At 40.4% G+C, this 25,697-nt stretch overlaps 2 protein-coding genes across 4 annotated transcripts in view; one reads left to right on the plus strand and one right to left on the minus strand.

Annotated features, from left to right (window-relative positions):
* Positions 1-5,580: 5,580 nt before the first annotated feature.
* cant1a (calcium activated nucleotidase 1a) lies at positions 5,581-24,909 on the minus strand. Of its 2 annotated transcripts, XM_059948438.1 has the most exons (4): positions 24,615-24,909; positions 11,471-12,125; positions 8,039-8,242; positions 5,581-6,264 (listed from the first exon to the last, which is right to left on the minus strand). In XM_059948438.1, the coding sequence occupies exons 2-4, from the start codon at positions 12,096-12,098 to the stop codon at positions 5,894-5,896; spliced, it is 1,203 nt and encodes a 400-aa protein (XP_059804421.1). In that variant the 5' UTR covers positions 12,099-12,125; positions 24,615-24,909; the 3' UTR covers positions 5,581-5,893. The 2 variants fall into 2 exon arrangements, with proteins under 2 accessions (XP_059804421.1, XP_059804423.1); XM_059948440.1 differs by lacking the exon at positions 24,615-24,909 and having other exon boundaries at positions 11,471-12,336.
* Positions 24,910-25,121: 212 nt separating this feature from the next.
* Positions 25,122-25,697, plus strand: part of cog1 (component of oligomeric golgi complex 1) — a 44,853-nt gene continuing 44,277 nt past the window's right edge. Inside the window, exon 1 of one of the 2 annotated variants that reach the window (XM_059948437.1) lies at positions 25,122-25,643. In XM_059948437.1, the coding sequence (XP_059804420.1) occupies positions 25,329-25,643 (315 nt within the window). In that variant the 5' untranslated portion in view covers positions 25,122-25,328. The remainder of the gene's footprint in view (positions 25,644-25,697) is intronic. The other variant, XM_059948436.1, reaches the window with a different exon arrangement.

Raw genomic sequence — 25,697 nt, forward strand, 5'->3', positions numbered from 1 at the left:
ATTAAACCAAGATTTTGGCAACTCTTTTGCCTGAACTCCATTTTCCTATCCAATTCTCTGTCTTATTTTTTTCTGATTACAAACATTTAATAACTGAACAAGCATAGTCCTTTAATATGCAAATTCCACCCCCCAAAAATATCTCAATCTTCAGAACTTCCTTCTTATCAAAATTCTGAATGTCTTATCCTTATCTCCTCAATTCTAGTTTGCAAGTCTGAAGCATGCACATCATTTTTGTGATCACTCCATTTTTCTGAACCTGAGAGATAACAGCCTCACAATTTAATCTCTCAGGACACCACTCATCCCAAAAATCAAGTGAGAATTTTGTTCCAGTGACTCCAAGACAAGCATATCCTTTAAAAGGAGAACACAGTATACTGTACAAAATATTCCAGCTGTGCACTACAATGTGTGTTTAAAAAAAACAGTTCAATTTTGGTAATCATTTGCACCGGTTTGGATGATTTTGGGCAAATTATGCTGGAAAAATTTGTGTAAGAACTCAACAGAAAAACTCCACCATTACTTTTTGAGAGTGTGTAACATCAGGTATTAAGTACTTATACAAAAGCACATAATATTGGAAGATGCTTTGAAGGTCTCCGGTAACATTCTTATGAAACCTTGGCATTTAATGGTACTACTCATATTGAAATCTTACACTATACTCCTCAGAGGAGGGGACAAACAGGAGAAGAGTAGGTTTAAGTCTTACTTGGTTAACTACAGAAAGAAGGACAGAACTCAGTGCCCCAACTTCTTATTCTCCAAAGCTTTTCAATAAGTAAAAAGCTAAAACCAGGACAGTGGTGTAATATTTTCCACCAAAGCCTGGCTTCCCAACTTGAGCCTAACTGTGTTGGGCAAGTTTGGGCGGGGTGTATATTGTGCCATACATTCAAGTTTGAGTTATTTAATGTTTGGCTGGCTCAGTACTTTATAAATATTTGCATTGTAATAAATTTTAACAAGCCTTGATTTTGTGTGCAAATACATCCAAAAATTAATTCTGACTACATTAGAACTAATTAAAAAGAGCATGCTGCTTGTGATGTATCTGTGTTTAGGGTGGATGATTCTGTAAAATAAAACAAAGAGGGAAATTCTTCATGATATGAAATACAGATGGATCTGGATGGTATAAAAAGAAAATGTTCTCTAGCTTATAGCTTTGTAGCAGGAAAGAATAACTCTTTTGGAAACATTTTTATACTGTTGATTTGCATGATATTAAAAGTTCATGTGGTTTCATTCAAAGGAAACTTACAAGCCACTGAATTATGAGAGCAAATAAAGGGCAATTCATGCCTGCAGTGGCACATTGGAAAGCATTAACTCAATGTTAGTCGTACATGACATCATTTTAAAACAATTCAAAAAATATAACTGCTTACGAGAAATCATAGATAAATGTACAAGTCTCCATCGGTAAAGATATTCAAGTCTTCCAAACCATCTCTAGGAATGCCTCTTGAGATAGCTTAACAGCTTATCAATGTGAATGCTACCTATGGTTGAGTATTAACAAGTGGTGTGCTACTCAATCCAGAGTACAACTTCATGTGGAAGCAAAAAATAATTTCTCAAAGTAATGATGTATTATTCCCACAGACACCTCCTTCAATAACTGTCATAAGGAAGGCCAACCATAAAATGTATTAATTGGCAATAACTTGCCATTACATTGTACAAGAGTTTAAACCCAGTCAAATCTCAATAGCACCAATGCAATTTCAGGGAAAATAGTCATGAATTGCATTTTAAAGCTGTTTGTAAATACTTTAAACTTGACTCAACTAATTTAGATGAATGAGCCTGGATTACAGATTGGAAATGGTACTTGCCCTTGGACTAAAATCGACGCCCAAGTAGTCAGGTCATGCATACTAGAGTATCTTCCAATGTGTATTGAGGTTCCAGAGCATTGAAAAGGGTGCAAAAGATGCCAAATTCTTCATCCAAGCCAGTCCCTCTAACTTTTGATACAATGTTGAAGCTTCTATATGAAAGACTAGATGAAAATTTCTCCACTTTGGAGTTTTTAAGATGGTTGAAGATATTTTAGACATGAACAAGAAGCAAGAATTTCAGAACTCGATGAAGCCACTCGCCAGAGAGATCGTAAAATTGAAACTTCAGAACAAAAGCTACCTTCAACCTCTCAATTGTTGGAACTTTATAAATCCAAAGTTATCGATCTTGGAGACAGAACCTGCGGATAATCGGGCTTCCTGAAGACGTCGAGAGGGGTGATCCTATTGAATACCTTTCTCAACTTCTAATTGATGTGTTTGGTTCAAAAGTTTTGGATGACCTCCAGTGATCGATCACGCTCATCGTATTCCTCATCCTAAACCTTCCAGTGATGCCAAGCCGAGGCCGATTGTTATTCATCTCTGTTACTCTCATATCAAGGATCATTTGATTCAAATTGCCTGGCAGAAGGGTATGATCGATTTTCAAAGTTTCAAATTTGGCATTGTCAAAGATTTGAGTCCTGAAGTTTTGAGGAAATGGATGTCTTTTAAATCCATGATGTCCGAGTTCCATCGAAAAGGTTTTAAATAAGCTCTGCTGTTTCCAGCGCATTTGAGAGTTGTCCTTCCAGATAATTCTCACCAATTGTTTAATTCTCCAAGTGAAGCTCAAAGTTTCCTCGAGGAGCAGCGTTCTTCTGTTATGGACTAATCAATGTACCATATTTTTCATCATGTTTTTATTTGATTTTTTTGAGCTAATAGCTTATAGATCTGGACCTTTATAATTCGAGGATCTTTGCTTTCTGTCTGTAGTGTAGGTATGTCTTGTATGTCTAGTTAAACACTCTCTTTTCCCTTTAGTGACTCTGCTCTTTTTACTTTTAATCTTTTGATTCTGAGAGTAATTAAGTAAAGGATTTGGTGTTTGATTGCTTTTTTCTTTGAAATTTTTATGGAGAAGTATTCTGTTTTTTTGTTTTTTTTTCAAGATGTCATTTTGCCTTCTTCCCATAAGACCTTATTTTTTCAAAACGTCATTTTCAATCGTTTGTGTTTGAAAACAACTAACAATACTATACAGTGCTTGTTTTTCTCGAAATATTAGTACAATGGTACTCTATTTTATATTCTAAATTTACAGTGTTTTTTAAAAAAGAAAACTTTTTTACTAACCATTGTAGTCCTTTTTTCCTTTACAGTAATTTTTATTTTTTTGAATTTTTTTTTCAAATCATGTATCTTTTGGTCTGTCTTCAGGAGAGATGGGGTTAGATTTAGAATTAGATTGCTTTCAGGCTGCTATTTGGCTTATTTTTGGGCTTTTGTGGGTGGGAGTAGAGGGTATTTCTACTTTTACTTTTAGTTTAAATTTTTCCAACTGGGCTGACTGGAAACTACAAAAATGTCAACAGTGTCGAAAGTTCTGGTTCCTCTTCAGGGTTCATGAGCTTGCATTCTGATTAACCTTTTACCTACTATATGGCAGATACTAGTAACATGGATAAGATTATTCATTTTGTTTCTTGGAATGCAAATGATTTAAACCATTCGATTAAACGAAATTTTTTTTAAAGTATTCCACAGAATGAATGCTAATATTATCTTTGCACAAGAAACTCATGTGAGGAAAGAGGATAATCAATATTTCTTCAGGTTTTGGAAGGGAGAACAGTACCATTCGACCTCTCAGGCTAAAGTTAAAGGAGTTTCTATTTTTATAGATTCTTCAACCTCAATTGTTCATTATGAAACAATTTCAGGTCTGAATGGTAGATTCTTGCTAACTACTGGCTTTTCCAATGGGGTATTATGGGACATTTTTAAAGCATATATCTGTGGACAAATTATTTCATATTCTGCTGGAGTGAAAAAACGAATCAATGATGAAATACTTATGCTGGTTGACAAGATTAAAGAAATTGTTAAGAAATATTCTATTGCTCCTAGTAAGGAACTTTATAAAAAGAGAGTTGAACTTCAAATGGAGCATAGTCTATTACTAACATCCTCAACTGAAAATCAATAAAACTAGGAGACAGTTTTATATATATGTGGTGATAAATCTGGTAAATTACTGGCTAATCAACTGAAAACTGCTTTGGTTAAACGCCAGATTTAAAAAGAAAGGAAGATGCCAAATTCTTGGTCGAGTGTAGGAAGAAGTGCAGCCTTGCAGCAAATTTGTGTAAAACGAAACCAGATGGAAGTCACAGAATACAATACAATTTATGAGACTAATCAGGAGCTGCAAAAGACATTGATCAGTATGATGAAAAAATATAGATTGGAAAACAATCCTGTAATGTTGCAGTCTTTGGTGGTTTTCTTCTGAACATTTTACAAAGCTCAAAGAGAACTTGAGGAAGATGGGCATCTGATCTAATTTCACAAAGCATTGAATTTCCATGGTCAGATAAAACTGCGGCTCTTCTTCCTGATACACTAATATCAACAATTGTCAATGGCTTGAGAAGAAAGTGGGAGTGAGAGACCTGCACAAGAGAGCAATATTTGACTATTTTCTTCCTAAAGTACACTGAACTACACGGTATAAAGACATACACCCTGTGGAACAAGCAAATGGGTTCATGATATGCCAAAGTAGGCTTCATTGACTTATTGGATAGAAGAATACCTATTAAGAATGGGACACAGGCCAGTTGCAGCAATATTCAACACAGAAGATTCTGTGATGGAGACTGAATGGGATATGTCATGTTGGTGAAATAGATACACTGTTGTATACCCCAAGATCCAAAGTCTGGTTAGAAATATACATTACATTCTGGTAGCACTTCACCAAAACTAAGGTGCACTGGCAGCACTGGAGTGTTCTTAAGCAATCAGAATACTTTTTCTGTAAAATTCTTTGAATAATGCTCATTTAAGAATACACACAAATTGTTTCAATTGCACATTTGAGATGATTATATTTACAGGTGAGATTTGGCCATGATTGAGAATCCCATTCCCAGGCTTTCATCACATTTGGACTAGGTTTTAATTTTACAGACGAGTAAACCATTGTTATCCACACTGCCTGGATGATTCCAGTTTACGAATATCTTGAGTACATCAGTGCATTTGAGTGCCAGTCCATTCACCACCTATCATCCATTACCACATACAGACTACAGTGGCCACAACTTGCATGCAGCAATTTACCAAGGCTTTTCAATTGCAAATCCACAAACTGTCACACAAATGGATGTGGCTCACAGCTCATGACAACCTCACGAGCTTCAAATAACACATCCTGACTTGAAAATATGTTGCTGTTCCTTATTTGCAGCTGCATTAAAATTCTGGAACAGCACAGTCAAAGTAGCTGTTAAAGTACTGCATGCTTAATGAGGGATGGGGGAATAGATACTGGCTGAACCAGTGATGCTCATTTCCCATGTATGAATATATATATATATATAAAACACATGCTGGTGAGGTCAGGATTTCTTTGAAAAAGTCACTGATATTCTATCCTGCAAATAGTAATTTTACTAATTATTTCTGGTTTTAAGATATATAACTTCATTAAGTTTAAAGTTTACAAATTCACAGATTAACAAAACAATCAGCTTTGATCTGAGGGAAACTTTACGTCACAATTGCAGGTTTTATGGCATGTAAATACAAGGCAACATCCCAGCTATATATATTTTTTAAAATGACAAGAAAATTTAAAAAATATCTTTAAGAAGAGTGCAGAAGTTCTGATTTTGCAATACCTCAGATTCAATTTCTTTAATGTAAACAAACAGGGTATTACAAAAGAACACAACTTCAGATTAAAAGCAACGAAGAACCATTCTAAAGAGGAAACCAACATTCATCAGGAAATGCTTTTCTGGATATTCTTGGAAGCAGTAGCACTTTGATCCAAATCCCAACACTTTTGATTAGGAGGAATCTTATATAAATTCTATTCCTTCATATTTTATGTCAGCCACTTTAGTTTCCTCTAAAAGGAAGCGTCCATCTAAAGTAAAAGCCATAATGTAGGTGGCTATTTTCCCATTATCTTCCTCTGATTTCAGTGACACAATGATCTGATCGTCTGTATCAGGAATGAACTTGAAGGAGGAGAATCCTCGTGTTGGGTTAACCTCTCCAATCTTGCTCACCGAGACCTCTTTGAAATCTTGAGTAGATTTAATAATGAGGTTCGTTCCCCTGTGCTCATCATCTTTTTCGTTGTAGCGTTCATTGCTGGCTCGCCGTGGCAGAAAGAACCAGCGCTGCAGCCGATCACTCCACGCAGCAGATTCATGAATCAGATATCCTGTGTTAGAAGAGAATGATGACACTTCATTCTCAATCTAGGAAAATTGCAAATCACATTGCAAAGACTCAGTTACACCATATCCCTCTTTTGTAATCTTCCTATAAAATGAATTTAATGAAGAAGGCTTATCAGTGCTACAAATTAAAAGAATGAAAAGGGTACATCCCAACAATATAGCCCTAAAAATGAGAACCCATATCCACCTTCAAATTTTAATTTTGTTAGTTTTCAATCTACTTCCATAACATTACAATTGTCATAATTGGTAAAAACAAAGTAAATGTGCATTACTTGGTAAATAAAATTTCCAACTGTAATCCATTTCTACGCGTGGTAGGTTTGCCCTCCTAGTCTTTGCATGGAAACACAATTTTGAATTGTTTATTTCTAGTGTACGGCAGAAAAGCAAAGCCAAAACTATTTCCCCATGGAGTAATTCATGCAGGCAAGCCAAGCCAATGATAATATTCTGTTATTGACAAAACAAATTGCAATGTGTGCTATGGTTTAATAAAATTCAAATCTGATTTTTGAATGTGTGGTGTTGCCAAGTTTATGGAATAGGTTACTCAGTGAGCAACTGGTTAATTTTATGATCTAAAACAACTGTGATTAAAAAAACATTTAGACCATAAAACATTGGAAAAGGCAGGGAACTCCCAAGAACTTTGCACCTCTGTTTTTGAATCTTCTCCCCATTTAGGAAATGTCTACAGCTTTATTCCTTCCATCAAAGTGCATGACCATACACTTCCCTACACTATATTCCATCAGTCTCTTTGTCCATTATCATAATCTGTTTAAGTCCTTCTGCAGACTACCTGCTTTCTGTACATGACCTGCTCCTCCACCTATCTTCATATTATCTGCAAACTTGACCACAAAGCCATCAAATCTATCATCTAAATCATTGATGAGAAGACAGGAGACTGGGGTTGAGAGGAATAATAAACCAGCCATGATGGAAATGCTAGAGCAGGCTCAATGGGCTGAATGGCTTAATTCTGTACCCATGTCTTATGGTCTTATTCTCCTGCCTTCTCCCTGTAACCTTTGATGCCCTTACTAATCAGGAACCTATGCTCCCGCTTTAAATTTACTCAATGACTTAGCCTTCACAGCCATCTGAGGCAATGCATTCCACAAATTCATCACCTTCCAGCTAAAGAAATTCCTCCTCATCTCTGTACTAAAGGGACGTCCTTGTATTCCAAGGGTGTGCTCCCTGGTGCTAAACTCCCACACTACTGGAAAAATCCTCTCCACATCCACTCTATTTGAGCTTTTCAATATTCAATAGGTTTCAAAGAGATCCTTCCCCCCACCCCCGCACCATTTTTCAAAACTCCAGTCACTACGGGTGCAGAGCCGTTAAATGCTCCTCCTACACTAACCCTTCCATTCTCAGAATCATTCTCGTGAAACTCCTCTAGACCCTCGCCAATACCAGCACATCCTTTCTCAGTAAGAGGCCCAGCACTGCTTACTCAAGTGACCGGTAAGATTATATGCCAGTGATAAAGTAGATCACAACTTTAAAGATCTTTATGACCTTTTGAGGGGGCAGTGACAGGAATAATCCTGTAACCTCGATAGAAAGTGGTGTGCACCCATGTTAATTTCCAATTTTTGGGTCACTTCATTTTCACGGTTTCACTTGTTGCTCTTTCATATCTCCACAGGAAAATAATCACCCTTTGCACAAGACCAGGTTATACTAGAGGTTTTTCCGCATGTATGCTAAGTCACCAAAGGCACACACTGCTCTTACCCGGAGACTTGATGCCGGCAGCAGCACGGAGAGCATTGTAGTGAGGCACCCAGTTCTCATGATTCACATCACCTTTGTAGCCAATAACTTTCACCCACTCTGGATTTTCATTGACTACCTCTCCAGTGGTGGTAGTCCACTCCTTACCAAGTCCTCCTACATAAAGGTGCTCATCTTTTACTGCTAACCATTCAGCTTTGAAGCCTAAAAAAAAAGCACAGAAGTTCATTTTAAGGATTTACACAAACCTTTTAAATTAATGGCATACAGTGAAACATGAACAAGACTTCTCCCTTCACAGACTGCTGAGTTACTCATGTCTATGCAACAGAAAAATATATATAGTATATATAATATATGCATACTGTCATAAGTTTGTGTGCCTGCTTATGGCCCAATTTGATACTACTAGATACTGTTGAGCTACTTAGTAATCAAATGGGAAAGAGTAGACTTGATGGCTAAATGGCCTAATTCTGCTCTTGTGTTACATGGTTTTATAAAATATAGTTTTATACTTGCATTTTCACCAATGGACTGATAAACAGTAAAATAACCGTCAAATGAAAGTATGTCTCCAATTTGCCTTCAGGACATTAAATGTAAGAACAGAGTTTTGTTTAGTTACTAGCGTTGGTTTTGGAGTATTGTCACAGTTGGGGTCTCCCATGACTGATCTTATTATAGCATTAAAAGGCAGTGAGAAAGCTTAGGTTTATGATTTTAACCAAACTGCCTCAAATAGCTCAAGAATGTTTCCCATGGAATAATTCCATTGGAGAATTTTCTTCTCTTCATGGTATTTTAATTCTCCAGTGAAACCAGTTTGCTTACAGAAATCCAATGTGTTGCAAAGTGGTTTTGGAAGGGACCAGAGGTTGGAAATTTCTTATAGTGAAAGTGAGGGGGAACTCCTCAATTTGTTAAAGTAAAACACCAAATCCAAATCCAAGAGCCTGGCACATTGTCAATAATAATGAATTAGCAGCATGCCACTAATCCATTCTTGCAGAAACCATTTAAAAATATACTGCTCCGACAGGTTGTGTTAAGCAACATTTAATAATCCAAGAATTGATTGCGGATAATGATCATCAGTGTTAAACTTCAATAGCGATAAGCTCCTTTTGAGGAAACGCAAGGCAAATGCTTTACCTATTTCTTCATTCTCACTTCAAGATACCCCAGGGAGCTCCTTTTCTTATTTTCCATTAAGGTACAATTGCACCACTGTACACTATTTTCCCTGATTTCCCCCTGCCTATCAAGTTCAACCTTTCCAGCATCAAACCAATTTCTCTCCCATCGTCAAGCTTCTTTCTTCTTAATGTCATTTCACATAAATTATGTGCTCAATTCCTTCCCCAGATTCATGCCAGCTCTTTCTTCATGTGTTCCTCTACTTCCTGCTCCAACTATGGTCATCCACATTCATTTAAGGCACTGATTTTACACATCAAACAGAATCGCTGATAACACATCACTTACTCATCTGTTGCAAGAACCCATAGAAAGCATTTATTTTTCCTGCAAATTATGACTATTTTTGTTATCTTCCAAATAGTTTAAATGTTGGCCCCACTACAATATGAGTAGCTACCCGAGTTCAACCTTAAAATAAGCCTGGCTCACTCATTACCTTCATTAAGATGATCCTGATGGTTCCACATCTCTAGGGGCATTGACTTGGAAAACTCTGTCCTTGTTCACTGTTTGGGCATATTCTGGAGTAGTGGTATATAGCAAGATCTAATTTTAACAGCAGCCAATCTTTAGACCTGAATGTAGATTGTAGATTGAATTTAAAATGCAGCTCTGAACAATGGTTGTTCTGGAGCTGCATTTTGGGGGTGGTTGCAAAGAAAGAAACACTCCATTTGACTGCAGATGCTTGCATATGCATGAATGCTGCTCAGTGTCAGTGGGAATTAACATTCATTTTGAGTGTCTGAGGTATGGGTATGAAGATGGAGGTGTTTGAAAATTAGAAATGTAATTCAAAGGAAGCATTTTAGATACATTGCAACGATAGAATTGTCCTGCTGTTGCCTTTGATCCTTAGTATATAAAAATGTCATGTAATATTCATCACACCGGCCTCTTCTTTCAAGAATGTGCCAAATATGGTGCCTGCTGCTCGTTTTGCTGAATAAAGACATCTATATCCACTAACTTCAGTGTCTCTCTGGTGATTTTGTTCATAGTCAGGACATTCACAATGCCTTTCTTAATCCCACTGCCTAACATCTTCTACAAGACTGTAAGACACAAAAGAAGAATTTGATCATTTTGCCCATTGAATATGCTCATCATGGCTGATTTATTATACTTCTCAACCACATTCTTTGTCTTCTCCCCTATAACATGTGATACCCTGACTTATTAAGAACCTATCAACTTCCACTTTAAATAATCCCAACGACTAGGCCTCCATATCTGTCTATGGCAATTAATTCCACATATTCACGTCCTATGCTGAAGAAATTTCTCCTCATCTCTGTTCTAAATGGTTGCCCCTCTAGTCTGAGGCTGTGCCCTCTGATCATAGACTTCTCCCACTATAGGAAACATCCTCTCCACATCTACTCTATCTAAGCCTTTTAATATTCAGTAGGTTTCTATGATATTCCCCCTCCCCCCATTCTTCTAAACTCCAGCAAGTACAGGCCCAGAGTCATCAAATACACCTCACACATTAACCCTTTCATTCCCAGGATCATTCTTGTGACCTTTCTCTGGAACCTCTTCAATGCCAGCACATCCTTTCTTAGATAAGGGGCCTGAAACTGCTTACAATATTCCAAGTGTGGTCTGACTAATGCCTTATCAAGCCTCAGCATTACTACATATTTGCTTTTACATTCTAGTCCTCTCGAAATGAATGCTCTCATTGCATTTGTCTTCCTCATCACCAACTCAACCTGCAAGTTAGCCTTTAGAGAATTCTGCACAAAAACTCCAGTCTCTTTGTACCTCCAATCTATGTTTAACATCACATCTGCAGCTCTGTTACCATGACTTTCTCCTTTTCCAGTTACCCATTGCAATTCCTTTCACCATTGATTACAGAGCCTTCCATCTTTACTCAATACATTCTGAAACTCAGTTTTCTTTTAATTACCAGTTTTCACCATCTGAGAAGGCCTCAACAATCTGCTTCTTCAATGTTTCCCATCTCTTCTTGAGAGAGCTCACTTCTCTTTTTGTGAAGCAAAGACTTTGTTGCATTACTGGTTATATGAAATGAAATTATTTTCCAGATAATTCAATGTTCTCTACAGGTTTTAGATTTTTTACATGTGACTTTATAAAAAGCATTAAATAAACCAACTTTTACTCAGGACCTTACACAGTGAATTAAAAGCTACAGACTTCCAAAAGACCTACAGCAATTTATAGTGCATAAACAGAGAAAGTAAATTACTGCAATACCTTTCTCAACAGTCCCATCACCATCAGATAGGATGGCCCAAGGGACTGCCTTGTCCCCATCAATATCATACACTACTCCAGTTCTGTCATCAACAGTGTACAGTTTTCCATTGAATGCTATTAGCTCTGACAGTTCCATACCACGTCCTTTTTCTGACAAATGTGTTTTGAGAGTGGAGTCATTTTTGTCCCATTCTATAGACACCTTGTCACCACTGTTTGATAAAATTAAGTAGCCTTTCTTTAAGTAACTGACCCAAGTGTTCAATTCACTCTTTGAGCTGGTGTCCAGGTCAGCAATCAAGCCGATACGGTATCTGATGCCTTCCAGCGTTTTCTGTGGGGGTGAAAGAGGGTATGTATCGTTGTACCTGTCCCTCGGAAAATTATCAATCTGCCAGTTGTGGACATTTCGCAGATGAGAACTAGGTGAGGATCCTTTGTGAAAATATACCATGTAGAATATGAAGAGAATGACAGCAGCTACTAGTATAGCCTTCCATTTCAGGTGAAAACGAGAGTCTCTTGTTTTTGTCATGGAAGCTATAACGGGAAGACCACCAATGGATATGCGAAGGGAGCTCATAGAATCATTTCCTTCAGGCAAACCATAGAGATGGTCAGACATTAGTCTTCAGCAAAGGCAGAATTAGATCTGAAAGGAGAAAGGAAATAAATGGTAAAACTTCAAACAAGAGAAAATCTGCAGATGCTGGAAATCCAAGCAATACACACAAAATGCTGGAGGAGCTCAGCAGGCCAGGCAACATCTATGGAAAAAAGTACACTTGGCGTTTCTGGCCAAAACCCTTCAGAAGAACTCCTTCATTCTACATCAATACATTACAAAAACATTTAAATAATGTTGCACGATGGCCATAGAAGGTGATAGTTTTATATATACATATATATAATAAATAAAAATAAAATCTCAGTCCAACTGAATTATTCAGCTAAAGTATTAATTAGAGAACTGTGGATTCAACAAAAGTTTACAGTAACTATCACTACTACACACAAGACATACTTTCACTGCATAGAAAGTCCTTAATAAAAGGTGTCCGATAATCCTTGAAGAAATACCCAAGATATATTAGCTAAGCTTTTCATCTGAAATCTGACAGCTGAATTTTACAGCAAGTCTTCAAGTGCAAAAGATGAATTTCCTGCTGTAATATTGACCTACCACAAAAACCACACACACACGTTTTGATTTAATAAAATTTGCTTAATGTGGTCTTAAACAATCCTGTACATAGATCATTTTAACATTCTTGATAGTTATCTGAAATATTAAAAAACAAATAAAATAATTGGATTCAATAATTCATTTATTTTGTGTATCTTTTCACTTTCTGATTATGGCTCTCAGACTTGTGTTATGAAATCCCGTAACTGGATCACTTACCAGCAAAGATAGAGAGGTCCGTTGAAGTCTGATGGTACTATTTTTAAAAGTATTTATTGATAAAGGGGCACAAAAATAAGATTAATGCAAACATACAGATAATATACGTCATCAATACTAAATCTAAAGCGCAGGTATGATCATAACCAATAAAACGTAACTCTATCGTTGTCTAGGGGATAATGTATTGTCCGATGGAAATATAAAAGTCATTAGCTCGTTCAGGCTGCAGCGTTTTGGGTTTAAGAGAGGGAGGCGTTTAAACTTGCCCAAGTCTTTTATGATGCCAATCCGTTGAGTCATGGGAGCGGGTTTCCCCGTTGTTAGCTAAAGAGCTGTTTTCCGTGGTTTCAGCCACCAATTCCAGCCACGGAATTGAATGCATGTGGCTTGGTTTCCGATGACCGTCTGCTGTTACGTGGTCGCTTAACGTTTCTTCTGGTGCGTCTGAGGGGTTGTTCCTACAGCCCCACTTTTATTCTGACTCGCAGGGTCGTAGATGTCAACCAGGTTGGGGGTGATGCAATCTCTACCTCAACCAGCCCACTTTGTCCGAGGGCATTCACGTAGCAGAGCATCTCAATCCACAAATCTGTCTCCAAGAGACAATGGCCATGTCCCGTAGCTTTACATCGCTATGGGGGGGGGGGGGGGGTGGGCGGGGGAGAGAAACGTGACATCCTGCACGTCTCCCCTTCATGTCTTGGGCTCCCCTTTTGACTCAACCCAACAGTGATCTGGCGATTCTCACAAAGGAGGGGGCTACAGACATAACACCCCCTTTCTTCAACGCCTTTTTTTTACCATCGGGAAAAAAATGAAATAATACCGAGTCTTACAGGGGGTTAGAATCCAACACAACACCAAAGATTTTTTCCTACAGAGTAATACAGTTATACATTCAATTCAGTATCTAAACAGTTAATGATTTCAGTGTCACTTTCTTTACTATCTTAACATCTTGTACCGTACTAACGTCTTGTAGCATCAGACTTCAATTTAATAACCACCTATTTTATTTTTTTTTTCAGCAACAAAACTAAGGAGGTGTGCTCTTAGCTTACGTGCATCTACAAAAGTTTATGTAAATACTAGTCTTTCTGTCGTTTTCAAACTGAACAGGCAGGCTTCCAAGGGGGCTGTCTTTATTATTCACAGGCTTTGTCGAAATCCTGTACAACCGGCTTTGCTATTTAAAAATGGCGTCCCCCTTAACCGTCGCCTCTTTTCCAGGGAATTTGAGTAAGATGGCGAGATAAACCCTCACCTGCCTGTTCCATAGGAATTATTTTATCAACACTGTGTCCCAAACTTAGCCCATCTTCTGAATTTCCACCCACCTCTGTAATTTTACACAGGTGGCTAACCCTCTCGTCAGGCCCCTTCAGACTAAGTGGTTTCAGTTCGACTTCCTTGCTCAAGCAGCATTTCAAATTCTGCCCTTTTACACCACACGCTGGAATAACAATAGCGTGGGGGGGGGGGGGGGCCCTGTCATATTCCGGCTTAATCTGTAAGTGATCTGCAGGGCTTAAAATTTCTTCATTCGATTTGGGAACTACAGATTTCCTGTTTCCTTCAATGATGATTCTTATCTCCTCATTCTTAAACTCTGCATTAACTTTGAACACACCTTCGAGCACAAACACCTGGGAACTCTCACTTCCCACTGTTAACCCTTTTTTCACTGAACCAAGTCTATCTGACCCACAAGGACGGCTGTCCCGTTCCACTGAATCAAATACCTCAGACTTTTTCTGAGCTCTGTTACTAGGTTCAGTACCACGTGCATCCCCATCTTGGACACACTCAAATGGGACATTGGCCTCTTCCAGGCTTTCAATACCCGTACCCTTTTCAAATTCTAAGTTCCCCCGATCCTCCCAGGTACTCTCTGGGCAACTCCCTTCCGGAGTAAACCCAACCCCGCGGACTGAAACAACCTCATCTGCCAACCCAGCAAACTTCTTCGAGGTAATGGCATCCTTTTCCTTGAGGACTGCCCTCATTTCATTATTGGGAACACCTTTAGAATTTTCAACTTCTTCACACAGTTCTGCCAAACCAGACAGATCATCCTTGTCCAACTCTGCACCTCTTAACCGCTCTAGCGGTTCCTCATCTTTATTTCCTGCCTCTAGGACCTTTCTCCTTGCTAAGGGCAGATCTACCACCGCTTCCTTACCCTCTTTTACTTTACTACTCTTTGTTTTACCACCCTCTAAACCCTTGTGGTACAAGGTCGGTAGAAACGTCTCGGCCAAATCGAAACTGGCCAGATTTAAACTGCTCTCGTTCTCAGCTGCCTTTCTCGACAGGCTGCGAGTGACCGCGCATGCGGGGTAGATCTTGGAATCTAGGGGCAGAGCCGCAACACTCACTGGTCGGCTGGCCATCGTCATGGCTGCCCAAACCTTACCACCTGCTAAATCATTACCGAGAAGGACGTCCACGTCGTTCCTCCGGAATTCTGATCGCACCCCTATTTCAACTGGTCCAGATACCAGCTCACAATCCATAATTACCTTTTGTAAGGGCACCATTTCTGTCCCTTTACTTATTCCCTTTACAGCTACCATTCTCGTCTTTCCACCAAACTCTAGTACCTTACTGCTGATCAACGACAGCTCAGCCCCAGTGTCTCTCCAGATCCGTACGGGAACTGGTGTGTCTCCCTCCCTCACAGACATGGTTCCGTGTGACAGACAAGTCTCCAACCCTTCTGGTACTCTGTCTACACGGGGCTCTCTTGTCGGTCTATTGATTACCACGGCACATCCGATAGGGACTGCCGCTTTCCCCTTTCCTGTTTCTTTCCTCGGAGCAAAGCACCGTGATGCAATATGTCCCACTTTTCCACAACTAAAACAGGTCAAGCCCAGAAATCTCTGGCCGTCTGGCCTTTCCCCCTCAACTTTACCACTAGCTCCCGGTGGGACCTCTGCCTCAGCCGGCGGACTTTCTCGATCATTCCCACGGTCTCTCTGGGTACTTTTATTCAAGGAAAACTTTGTCTTGTGGGTTAGGGCATATTCATCTGCGAACCTAGCAAATTCTGAGATGGACTTATCCGGCTTCTCATTCAGATACGTCCAGATATCCTCTGAAACACATCCTTTAAATTCCTCAATCAGAATTAACTCCCTGAGACGCCCATAATCTTCTTCCACACACTCTGCGGTGCACCACCAGTCCAAGAGCACCCCCTTCTCATAGGCAAACTCAGTATACGTCTGATTCCATCCTTTCTTTAAATTTCTAAACTTTTGTCTATACGCCTCAGGTACTAGCTCATAACCCCGGAGAATGGCCGCCTTTACTTTGTCATAACTCTCCTCCTCTCCCTCCTCCATGGCCAATGCCGTATATGCCTGCTGTGCCTTCCCCTTTAACACACTTTGTAACAGCGCCATCCACTGACCTCTGGGCCACTTCTGATTCACTGCCACCTTTTCAAAAAGCAAGAAATAACTATCCACATCCGTCTCCTCGAACGGAGGAACTAGCCTCAACTCTCAACTAACATTGAACCACTCCTCTCGGTCTGACCCCGGAGCTCGTAGCTCCTGCCGTAACTTCTCCATCTCCAAGTCATGTTTCCCCTGTTTCTCTTTTTCATCTGCTTCCAGCTGTTTTAACTTTATTTCATGCTCTCTCTCAGTTCTCTCCCTCTCTTTCTCTCTCTCGGCCCTCTCCCTCTCTTGCTCTCTCTTGGCTGCCTCCAGCTGCTTTAACTTGATTGCATGTTCCAATTTTAATTTCTCCAACTCTAACTGAGCTGTCCCACTAGCGGGTGCCTCTTCAGGGATATTTTCCAATACCTCATCTGTAAACACATTCTTCCCAATATAATACTAAGTTATTGCCCTTCACACCTCCCACTTATTCACTGACAACCTCACCCCTGCGAGGTTTAATTCCTTCGCCAATTTTATCGAGTCCAATTTGGAGGCCACCTCCAGAGTCGGGTTTTCTATAAATTCACCCACGTACATCTTTGCTGGTTTCCCATCTGGCTACCTGCGTAACCAGATCCAAGTTTTGGACCTACAAGCCCGATTCACTGACCCTCCAATTTGGTGTCAAATCCCGAGACGAGAACCCCAACTGTTACGAAATCCCATAACTGGATCACTTACCAGCAAAGATAGAGAGGTCCGTTGAAGTCTGATGGTACTATTTTTAAAAGTATTTATTGATAAAGGGGCACAAAAATAAGATTAATGCAAACGTACAGATAATATACGTCATCAATACTAAATCTAAAGCGCAGGTATGATCATAACCAATAAAACGTAACTCTACCGTTGTCTAGGGGATAATGTATTGTCCGATGGAAATATAAAAGTCATTAGCTCGTTCAGGCTGCAGCGTTTTGGGTTTAAGAGAGGGAGGCGTTTAAACTTGCCCAAGTCTTTTATGATGCCAATCCGTTGAGTCAGGGGAGCGGGTTTCCCCGTTGTTAGCTAAAGAGCCGTTTTCCGTGGTTTCAGCCACCAATTCCAGCCATGGAATTGAATGCATGTGGCTTGGTTTCCGATGACCGTCTGCTGTTACGTGGTCGCTAACGTTTCTTCTAGTGCGTCTGAGGGGTTGTTCCTACAGCTCCACTTTTATTCTGACCCGCAGGGTCGTAGATGTCAATCAGGTTGGGGGTGATGCAATCTCTCCCTCAACCAGCCCACTTTGCCCGAGGGCATTCACATAGCAGAGTATCTCAATCCACAAATCTGTCTCCAAGAGACAATGGCCATGTCCCGTAGCTTTACATCGCTATGGGGGGGGGGGGGGGGGGTGGGGGAGAAACGTGACATCCTGCACGGCTCCCCCTCATGTCTTGGGCTCCCCTTTTGACTCAACCCAACAGTGATCTGGCGATTCTCACAGAGGGGGCTACAGATGTAACACTTGAAAGGTCATCTCTTTTTCCACAGATATCACCTGACTCACTCAGTGTTTCAAACATTTCATGTTTAACATCTGATAAAAAGAAACCCCAGCTGAAACAAATTTAACAAGCTTGGTCTGTTAGTAACTATTAGGTTTGTTCAGGTAAGAAAAACAAGAATAAGTATAATGACACACACATAAAACGCCTGTATCTGAGTAATTATATGTTATTATTAAACTCCTGACAATTTCTGAATATTAAAAACAGCCTTTGAATCAGATGCACATGTAACTTAGAAAAGTCTGCTTTGAGATGCGAATAGACCAAGTATTGATGTGACCATTTGCAGTTGTTAGCCAGAAGACTTCAGTGTGTTGGAAACTCACCCCAACAGACTACATCTGTCTGCAAATAAGACACAGATTTCTAAAACGTCAGACTCACCCAACAGCAACTAATAAAAAGGGCTCATTATTCAGCACTCCCTCAGGGTTTCAGCATTAGTAGCCGAATCCAGCTTTGAATTTACTTCAGTTTTTAACTCCCAAAGAAAAGCTTCAGTTGTGCGCTCTGTGCTTCACTCAGCAGTGTAGCTGTTAGTAATTTACCTCAAGTTCCTCGAAGTAAACATGGAAATAAATGGTTTGAACTCCTGAAGCACTGGTTTGCTATGTCAATCTTTTTATCTGAATTGAACAAGATCTGTAGTTGCATATATTCAATAAAACATACTTCTTCAGGGGAAAACTGTTAATAACAGTGTAAGAGTTCAGAGTTTAAGGTTCAGAGTTTAAGTTCCTAGTTCAATTTTTCTACATCCATCAACAGGAAATCAGATGATAAATTTGACTTGTAGATAATCATCAGTTTGCTAGCATTATGGATGTACAAAATAGGAAGGAAAAGATTTTTCCTTTTTTCATACTGAAACAAAGAACTGCCCAGTACCCCATAAGAATTCGTCTATATTTGCCTTGGGAAATGCACTGCTGAACTTATAGCCTGGAAGTCAGTGAGTATTGCTACTGTGTATTTTTAATCACAACTTCCACAGCTGTTTGAGAGAGTAAACCATTCACTTCTATGGCACTACTGTCTCCAAAAAAATACTGTGGAATACAGATAGAAGACCATTAATCGCCTGTGACACAAGTAGTTTTTGCTATTTGCTTTTTTAATTCCCTCACTCTACAACACAAAAAGGTTGTTTCACAAATTATAGAAAGCCCACATACAGACCCGAGACCTGGTGAGTTTAAGGGGGAGTATGGGAAGCAAAGGAGTTAGAAGCAGAACAACTGTGCTTTCTGAATGATAGGATAGCCATTTATCATGGGTTTACTGTAATTAAATTCGCAATTCATTGATGAAATGCCGGACTTATTTATCGTCAGTTAATTTGTTGAAAAACAAAGTGTGTGTCAAGTTATTAAGTGTACGATCCCCTTTCAGTATTAATACACGTATACAACCTGAAATTCATACTCTTACAGACATCAACAAAACAAGAACCTGATAGAATGAATGATAGAAATATTGAAGCCAAAGCCCCCTCTCCCAACCTTCGCACAAAATATTTTCATTTAACAGTTCAACAACTCTCAAAACAAGTTAAAGAGCTTTGCTTAATGACTTTAATTTTCTGCAATTGCTAAATTAGAGAATAAAGATCTCCCAATAAAGATCCACAGAAACTCCCTAATAAACAATTTTTGTGCTGAAAATTGAACAGCTAACTCTGAAAAGAGGATTTTTATTTTACACTAAATCCCACAAACAAAGGTGCAATTTTACATTTTATGATCTTTCAGCACTGATATTTCTTAAGTTGCCTTCACTCAGTTTGCTCGATCCTGGTTGCCTCATCTCTTCAGAGCGTGTACTCTGTAGCTTGCTGAAGCTTTTGTTATATCCCAATTATCCACCTACTTGAGTTAAAGAAGAAAAACTTGCATTTTTATACTGCCTTTCCTCCACCATAAGTACATTTTATTTCAGGTTTTATCCTTGTTAAAATGGAGGAACATTGTAGCCAACTTGCTGAAAACAAGCTCCTACATATAGTAATGTGTCAAGGACAAGATAATTTGCTTTTTAATTATTATAATTAAAGGATAAATACAGACCAGGTCACCAGGAAAATAAAGTAATTGATCTTCCATATTTATTTGAAGCACTCGTTTAACATCATATCTATCAAACAACATCACTGATAATGCATCATTCCCTCAGTGCAGTGAACTGTCAGCTGAAGTCTGCAGTGGGGTTTAAATCTACAACATGTGATTTGGCGGAGAAAGTGCCACTAAGTGAGCCGCAGTTGACACACTACTATAATTAAGTTAACCAAGTGGAACAAAAATGTCTCTGATCATCCAATTTTTTCCTCATCACACAAAATGTCAGTTAAGAGTCCATAACTCTCTCCAATCTCCACAGAGAAATAAATAACACAAGTGGTTTGTGAATCGCTTACTCTCATTTGCAATATGTAATATAGCTGTTACTGATTAGATCAGTTGTCTCGATGTATTCTGGGCAGGAACTCACATCAGGATCTTAGCTTTCTCTGCTTCCAAAAGTGTTGGTAGAATTAAGCACAGGAAAATAAAACTCCTCTGGTTCCTTTTTACCATTCCACAACAGCAGGGAATACATTTATCTTGAACCCCATACTGCTCTATTTCCAATCCTAACCCTCACCTCACCCCTCCTGTTGCAAGTACCCCAGTTTATTACTTCAGCATTGCTGGCTTAAAATTAGTTCAAAGTCTTGCTTTAATTCCATTCTGTAAACAATGCGAATTGCCATTTTGTCTGACAATGCCAGATTTCATGATCGTACGTGAACTACAGTTAACAGCTGCCAAATTCTTAGCAAGTAGTCACAATTTATTTTTTTAAGTCATATAAGGATTGAGCATCTGACAAACTTTGAAGCTCTCAGATGACTTTTTTAAAAAAACAGTGCCTTAATTTCATTTTCACTTGGAGTTTAGGTCAGATTATCTCTATTGCATTGTTGGGTAGTGTATCTTGCTAGCCTGCCAAGGTATTCCAAATAACCTGCAATGTTGTCTGTCCGTATAATGACAGGTAAACTGTGCGAAAGAATTTTTAAAGTGGAAAAGCCGTTGCACTGGGGCAATTCCACTTTTTGACATCAGAAGTCCGGGTCCAGAGATACGAGTAGTTGTCATAATGGGGGCCGTCCTTGGTTGCAGGTGATAACCTTGACTTCTGTGCCTTGTTATCCGTGATAAATGATAATTATAGATTCATCACATGACAACCAAATCCATAATTAGCTAACTCTCATCCAAGATACAATGTCTTAGGACATGGGTTACTGAAAGCTAAAATATCATTTTAAAGAGCAAACACGAGGAAATCTGCAGATGCTGGAAATTCAAACAACAACACACACAAAATGCTGGTGGAACACAGCAGGCCAAGCAGCATCTATAGGGAGAAGCACTGTCGACGTTTTGGGCCGAGACCCTTGCTTTATTTGTCACGTGTACATCGAAAATGCAGTGTTTCATCGATACATACATACATCTTTAGCGTGGATAATGTGTTGGCGTGTCGCCATGCTTCTGTCACCAACATAGTGTTACGTACTTGTGACACATGACAGTGGTACCCTTGTCACGTGACTGGGGTTGAAGCTATACTGGACTTGAGGTAATGGTCTTATGATGGTGGAGTGACGTCATTTTCCCGCCAGTAGAGATCATGTTACAGGTGTTTTTTTTTACACAGGTTATAAAAAGAAGACCCCACCCTGTGAGGAGGGGCAGTTCCTGGCTGGATTTGCCAAGTTGACTTCATGCCACTGCGTGATTTAATGTGATGACGCAGTTTAGTTGAAAGATGAAGTTTTATCTAATGCCTAAAGTTTAAAAGGTCATTGCCAGCAGTTTCTTTACAATACTGCTAGTTTCAGAAATCAGTGGAGAGTGAAGACCGGAGTTCGGGAGTTAAAGACCGAAGAGAATCTATTTCGACGGTGAAACTGGTTCGACCTTATTTATTCCTTATTCGAAAGGAATTCGTGGACTGTTCTCGTGTTAATCTCTGCGGGATAGCAGAAGATTGAGGACAGTGTGATAAAGGAAAGGTCAGTGCCTTTAAGCCGTTTCGTTGCGTAAATCCTTCGTGGGAAGTTCGACGCTGGGGATTGAAGCAAAGCGACGTGAAAGAGAATTTAAATCGTCTTCAAAAGTCTCTCCCTTAAATGGACCGTGAGCATTTCGAACTTTTGGCAATACTACTTTAAAAAACTGTTTTTGCAACATCGCTTTAAGAACTGTTTGAGCTGCATCGCTTTAAGAACTGTTTAAACTGCCACACAGCAGCTGGTTTCCAGTTACGTTAGTGTTTGTTTACTTTTGGGGGGGGGTTTGTTTTCAGTGTTCAATAAAAGTGTTGTTTGTAAAAAAAAACCCTTGCCTAACTCATATATTTATTGTTGCCTGAATACGTAACAATAGTATGCCCATAAATAACTAAACCTAACTTGTATGTCTTTGGAATGTGGGAGGAAATGAACACGGTCATGGGAGAGCACACAGATTCCTTACAGACAATGGCAGGAATTGACAGCTGCCACTGTAAAGTGTTATACTCAACTCTATGCAACTGAAGCTAAATAAATTCACTAGATAGATAAAATAAATAGATGCTACAAATCTACAGCGAACAATATGATTACTGCAGATAATGCTAAATTGTGACAGAAGCTTACTTGTTCCTACTTGCTCATTACAAAAACAATTTACATGACAACACACACAAAATGCTGAAGGAACTCAACAAGTCAGGCAGTATCTATGGAAAAAAGTAAACAGTAGACATTTTGGGCTGAGACTCTTCAGGACTGAGAGGGAAGGGCAAAGATGCCAGAATAAAAAAGGTGGGGGGGGGGCGAGGGTTAGTCGGATAGCTAGAAGGTGATGGGTGAAGCAAGGTGGGTAGGAAAGGTTGAGGGCTGGAGAGTAAAGAATTTGATAGGAGTGGAGAGTGGACCACAGGAGAATAGGAAGGAGGAGGGTACCCAGGGGAAGTAAGAGACAGGTGAGATGTAGTAAAAGATCAGTGTGGGAAATAGAGGAAGGGTGGAGCTTTAGTGAGAAAATATCAAATTTCACATTGCTAAAGGAAGTACATTGCTCAAAAGTACTATATCTGTTTTGGTGATGAGACCACATCTGGAGTATCAGGTAGTGTCGGCCCTTTTACTTAAGCAGGGATATACTAGCATTTGAAGCAGTCAAAAAGAGATTAATAGACTAACTCCTGGAGTGAGAGGGTTGTCTTGTCATATGTGGCTAAAAAAGTTGGATCTGTATTTGTTGGAACTTCAGAAAAATGGTAATTGACCTTATTGAAATGTACAAGATCTTAAAGGGGTAAAACAGAGTAGATGTTGAGATATTTTCATTAGTATACCCTCAACAGGTACATAGCTATAAAATAAAAAGATGGGATCTTCTTCTTGAAGAGGGTAGTTAACCTCTTTACTGCATCATGGAAGTGCTTTTATATTTGGGTTCTGATATACATTAAGCAAAAATGTACAACACTTTCAAAGTCGGTAAAACTTCAGGTTTAACATTGTTTGGAAGTGGAATGCCAACTGGGTATCAAACCAAACTGAGAGAAAATACTTATTTCTTCAAGTGTCATGATGTTGTTGCTTGTGCCTTCAAAAGTTATGGGCTCAGCTGTGGGTAGAAACTTGGTTGCTGAGAGCTGGGATTTATGGGTTGAGAAAAGACAATGAAAGAGTCTGAGATTCAATTCAGGCACACCTTAATGACAGCATTCAAGTCATCATGGCTTGAAAACCAACTACCAGCTCAACGTATACAAAGGATCAGCAAGAAATGTACACGTTGGCAGCTTCACCAAGTGTAGTCAGACAGCATCTGTGGTGGAAAAAGGATTTCTCAAGATTTTGGGTTGAACCTCTGCATCAGAACTGAAAAGTTAAAGGGGGCATGCATATTCATATAGAGGTGAGTGGTAGGGGTGAGGCCCCAAAGTTACACACACACACAAAATACTGGAGGAACTCAGCACGTCAGAATCAGAATCAGGTTTAATATCAATAGCATGTGATGTGAATTTTGTCAGGCAGCATCTATGGAAAAAGGTGAACAGTCAACGTTTTGGGCCGAGACCCTACTTCAGGACTGATACTTTCACACTTTCCAAACCTAATGCAAGCTCTCAATAGAAATATCAACTATTACTCTGCCTCCACAGATACTGGCTGGCTGATCTGTTGCATTCCTTCAGCAGCTTGTTCCTTTTTTGTTCCAGCAAATGCAATCTCTTGTGTATCCAAAACCCAATTAATCGGACTTTTTAAACACAGTAATGGAATTTACAGAACAAGTCAACCTGTGTCATCAAAAATATCAAGATCACAACAAAAAAGACGCTACATCTATCGGTCTATGCTTATGAGCTTAGGGATAGGGGAGTTAACTTCCAAAAGAAAGGTTTAATTGATGTACAAACTATACATTATTTGATAGGTCTATTTGCAGGGTACACAATGCAAGGTGAAATTAAAAATAAAATTTGTCCTTGAGTTGCAACACGAAATATCGACTGGCAGGGGATTCAGCTAGACCAGCCCTAGTTCTACAGCGAAACAGGATCTGGGCGATGCGGATCCGCCGGTATTTTTTTTGCCGTTTGGCTTCCTGGTAGAAGCAGAAGTTACCCGAGTCGATCAGGCCACCATCCCGTTACCCTGGGAACGCCGGTGAGGGGGCCTGGGCTCCCTCACCGCCCGCGACGAGCCGAACTGGAAAGCGGCCAACACTTACCGGTCGATGTAGGTGAGTGTCACCAGCGCCGCAGCCGTCGACACTCCGGCATCAGAGCCGAGGGTGAGGAGCTGTCATGCTGCTCGCTCACCTATGAACTTCCGCTATTGCAACTGCGCCGCCCCCATTTTACGCCCCGATCCCGGAGGGGCGGAGTGGGGGGGGGGGGGGGGGGAAGAGGACCGCTCCTGCGCGTGCGCCGAACGGGAAACGCCAAACGCCTCCAACTCAAGCCGAAGGTTTTGATGCCACGCATGCGTCAAGCTCCAACCTCCTCAGGCAGGAGATGTCGATTGTACGCATGCGTCAAGCTCCAACCTCCTCAGGCAGGAGATGTCGATTGTACGCATGCGTCAAGCTCCAACCTCCTCAGGCTGGAGGTGTTGATTCCACGCATGCGTCAAGCTCCAACCTCCTCAGGCTGGAGGTGTTGATTCGAGCCGGGACGTAAGACTCCACGCATGCGCCCTCCGGCTCCAGTGTCGCGCCTGCGTAGTACGACCAGCTTCCATCCTCCCCGAATAGCCACGTCTCTAATCGGACGGGAGGACCAAGCGACTTCCGACTTGGGCCGCTGTGTACAGGATGGTGCACTCGCCATCGAACTGTGTCGGTGACTCGGCAGGTCCGTTGCTCGGGCTGGTCTGACCGCCCTTCAGCGACAGGCGGTGACCACCTTCCGCAGCTCCTGCCCCCCCCCCCCCGCCTCGAGCCATGGCCGTCCCCGCCAAGAGCCTCCGTGTCGGCGACATCCACGACTCGGCGTCGCTCTTCGAGCGCTACAGCACCGAGGAGATCCGGCAGGTGGAGCGGCGAGTCCGCGCTGAGATCGAGCAGAAGAAGGAGGAACTGCGCCAGATGGTGGGCGAGAGGTACCGGGACCTAATCGAGGCGGCCGACACCATCACCGAAATGCGGCTCTGCTCCGAGAAAGTGGTGTCCTCGGTGCAGGAGATGTTCGACTACTGTACCCGGATCAAGCCAGGTGCCCCCGGCAGAGCTGCTGCTCCCACCTCCCGGAGTAACCAGGTGAGTGCGCGGAGGGAGGGGTCCAGCTCCTGACGTACAAAAAAGCTGAATTCA

This window comes from Hypanus sabinus, chromosome 23 (genome assembly GCF_030144855.1).
Source record: "Hypanus sabinus isolate sHypSab1 chromosome 23, sHypSab1.hap1, whole genome shotgun sequence".
NCBI lineage: Eukaryota > Metazoa > Chordata > Chondrichthyes > Myliobatiformes > Dasyatidae > Hypanus > Hypanus sabinus.

Coding starts and splice junctions, on each gene's coding strand:
- cant1a (XM_059948438.1), bottom strand. CDS start 12,098: ATGTCTGACCATCTCTATGGTTTGCCTGAAGGAAATGATTCTATGAGC. Junction 8,243..11,470: donor TGATGGGACTGTTGAGAAAG/GTATTGCAGTAA, acceptor CTTTTTTTTTAG/GCTTCAAAGCTGAATGGTTA. Junction 6,265..8,038: donor TGCCGGCATCAAGTCTCCGG/GTAAGAGCAGTG, acceptor CTTCTAACACAG/GATATCTGATTCATGAATCT.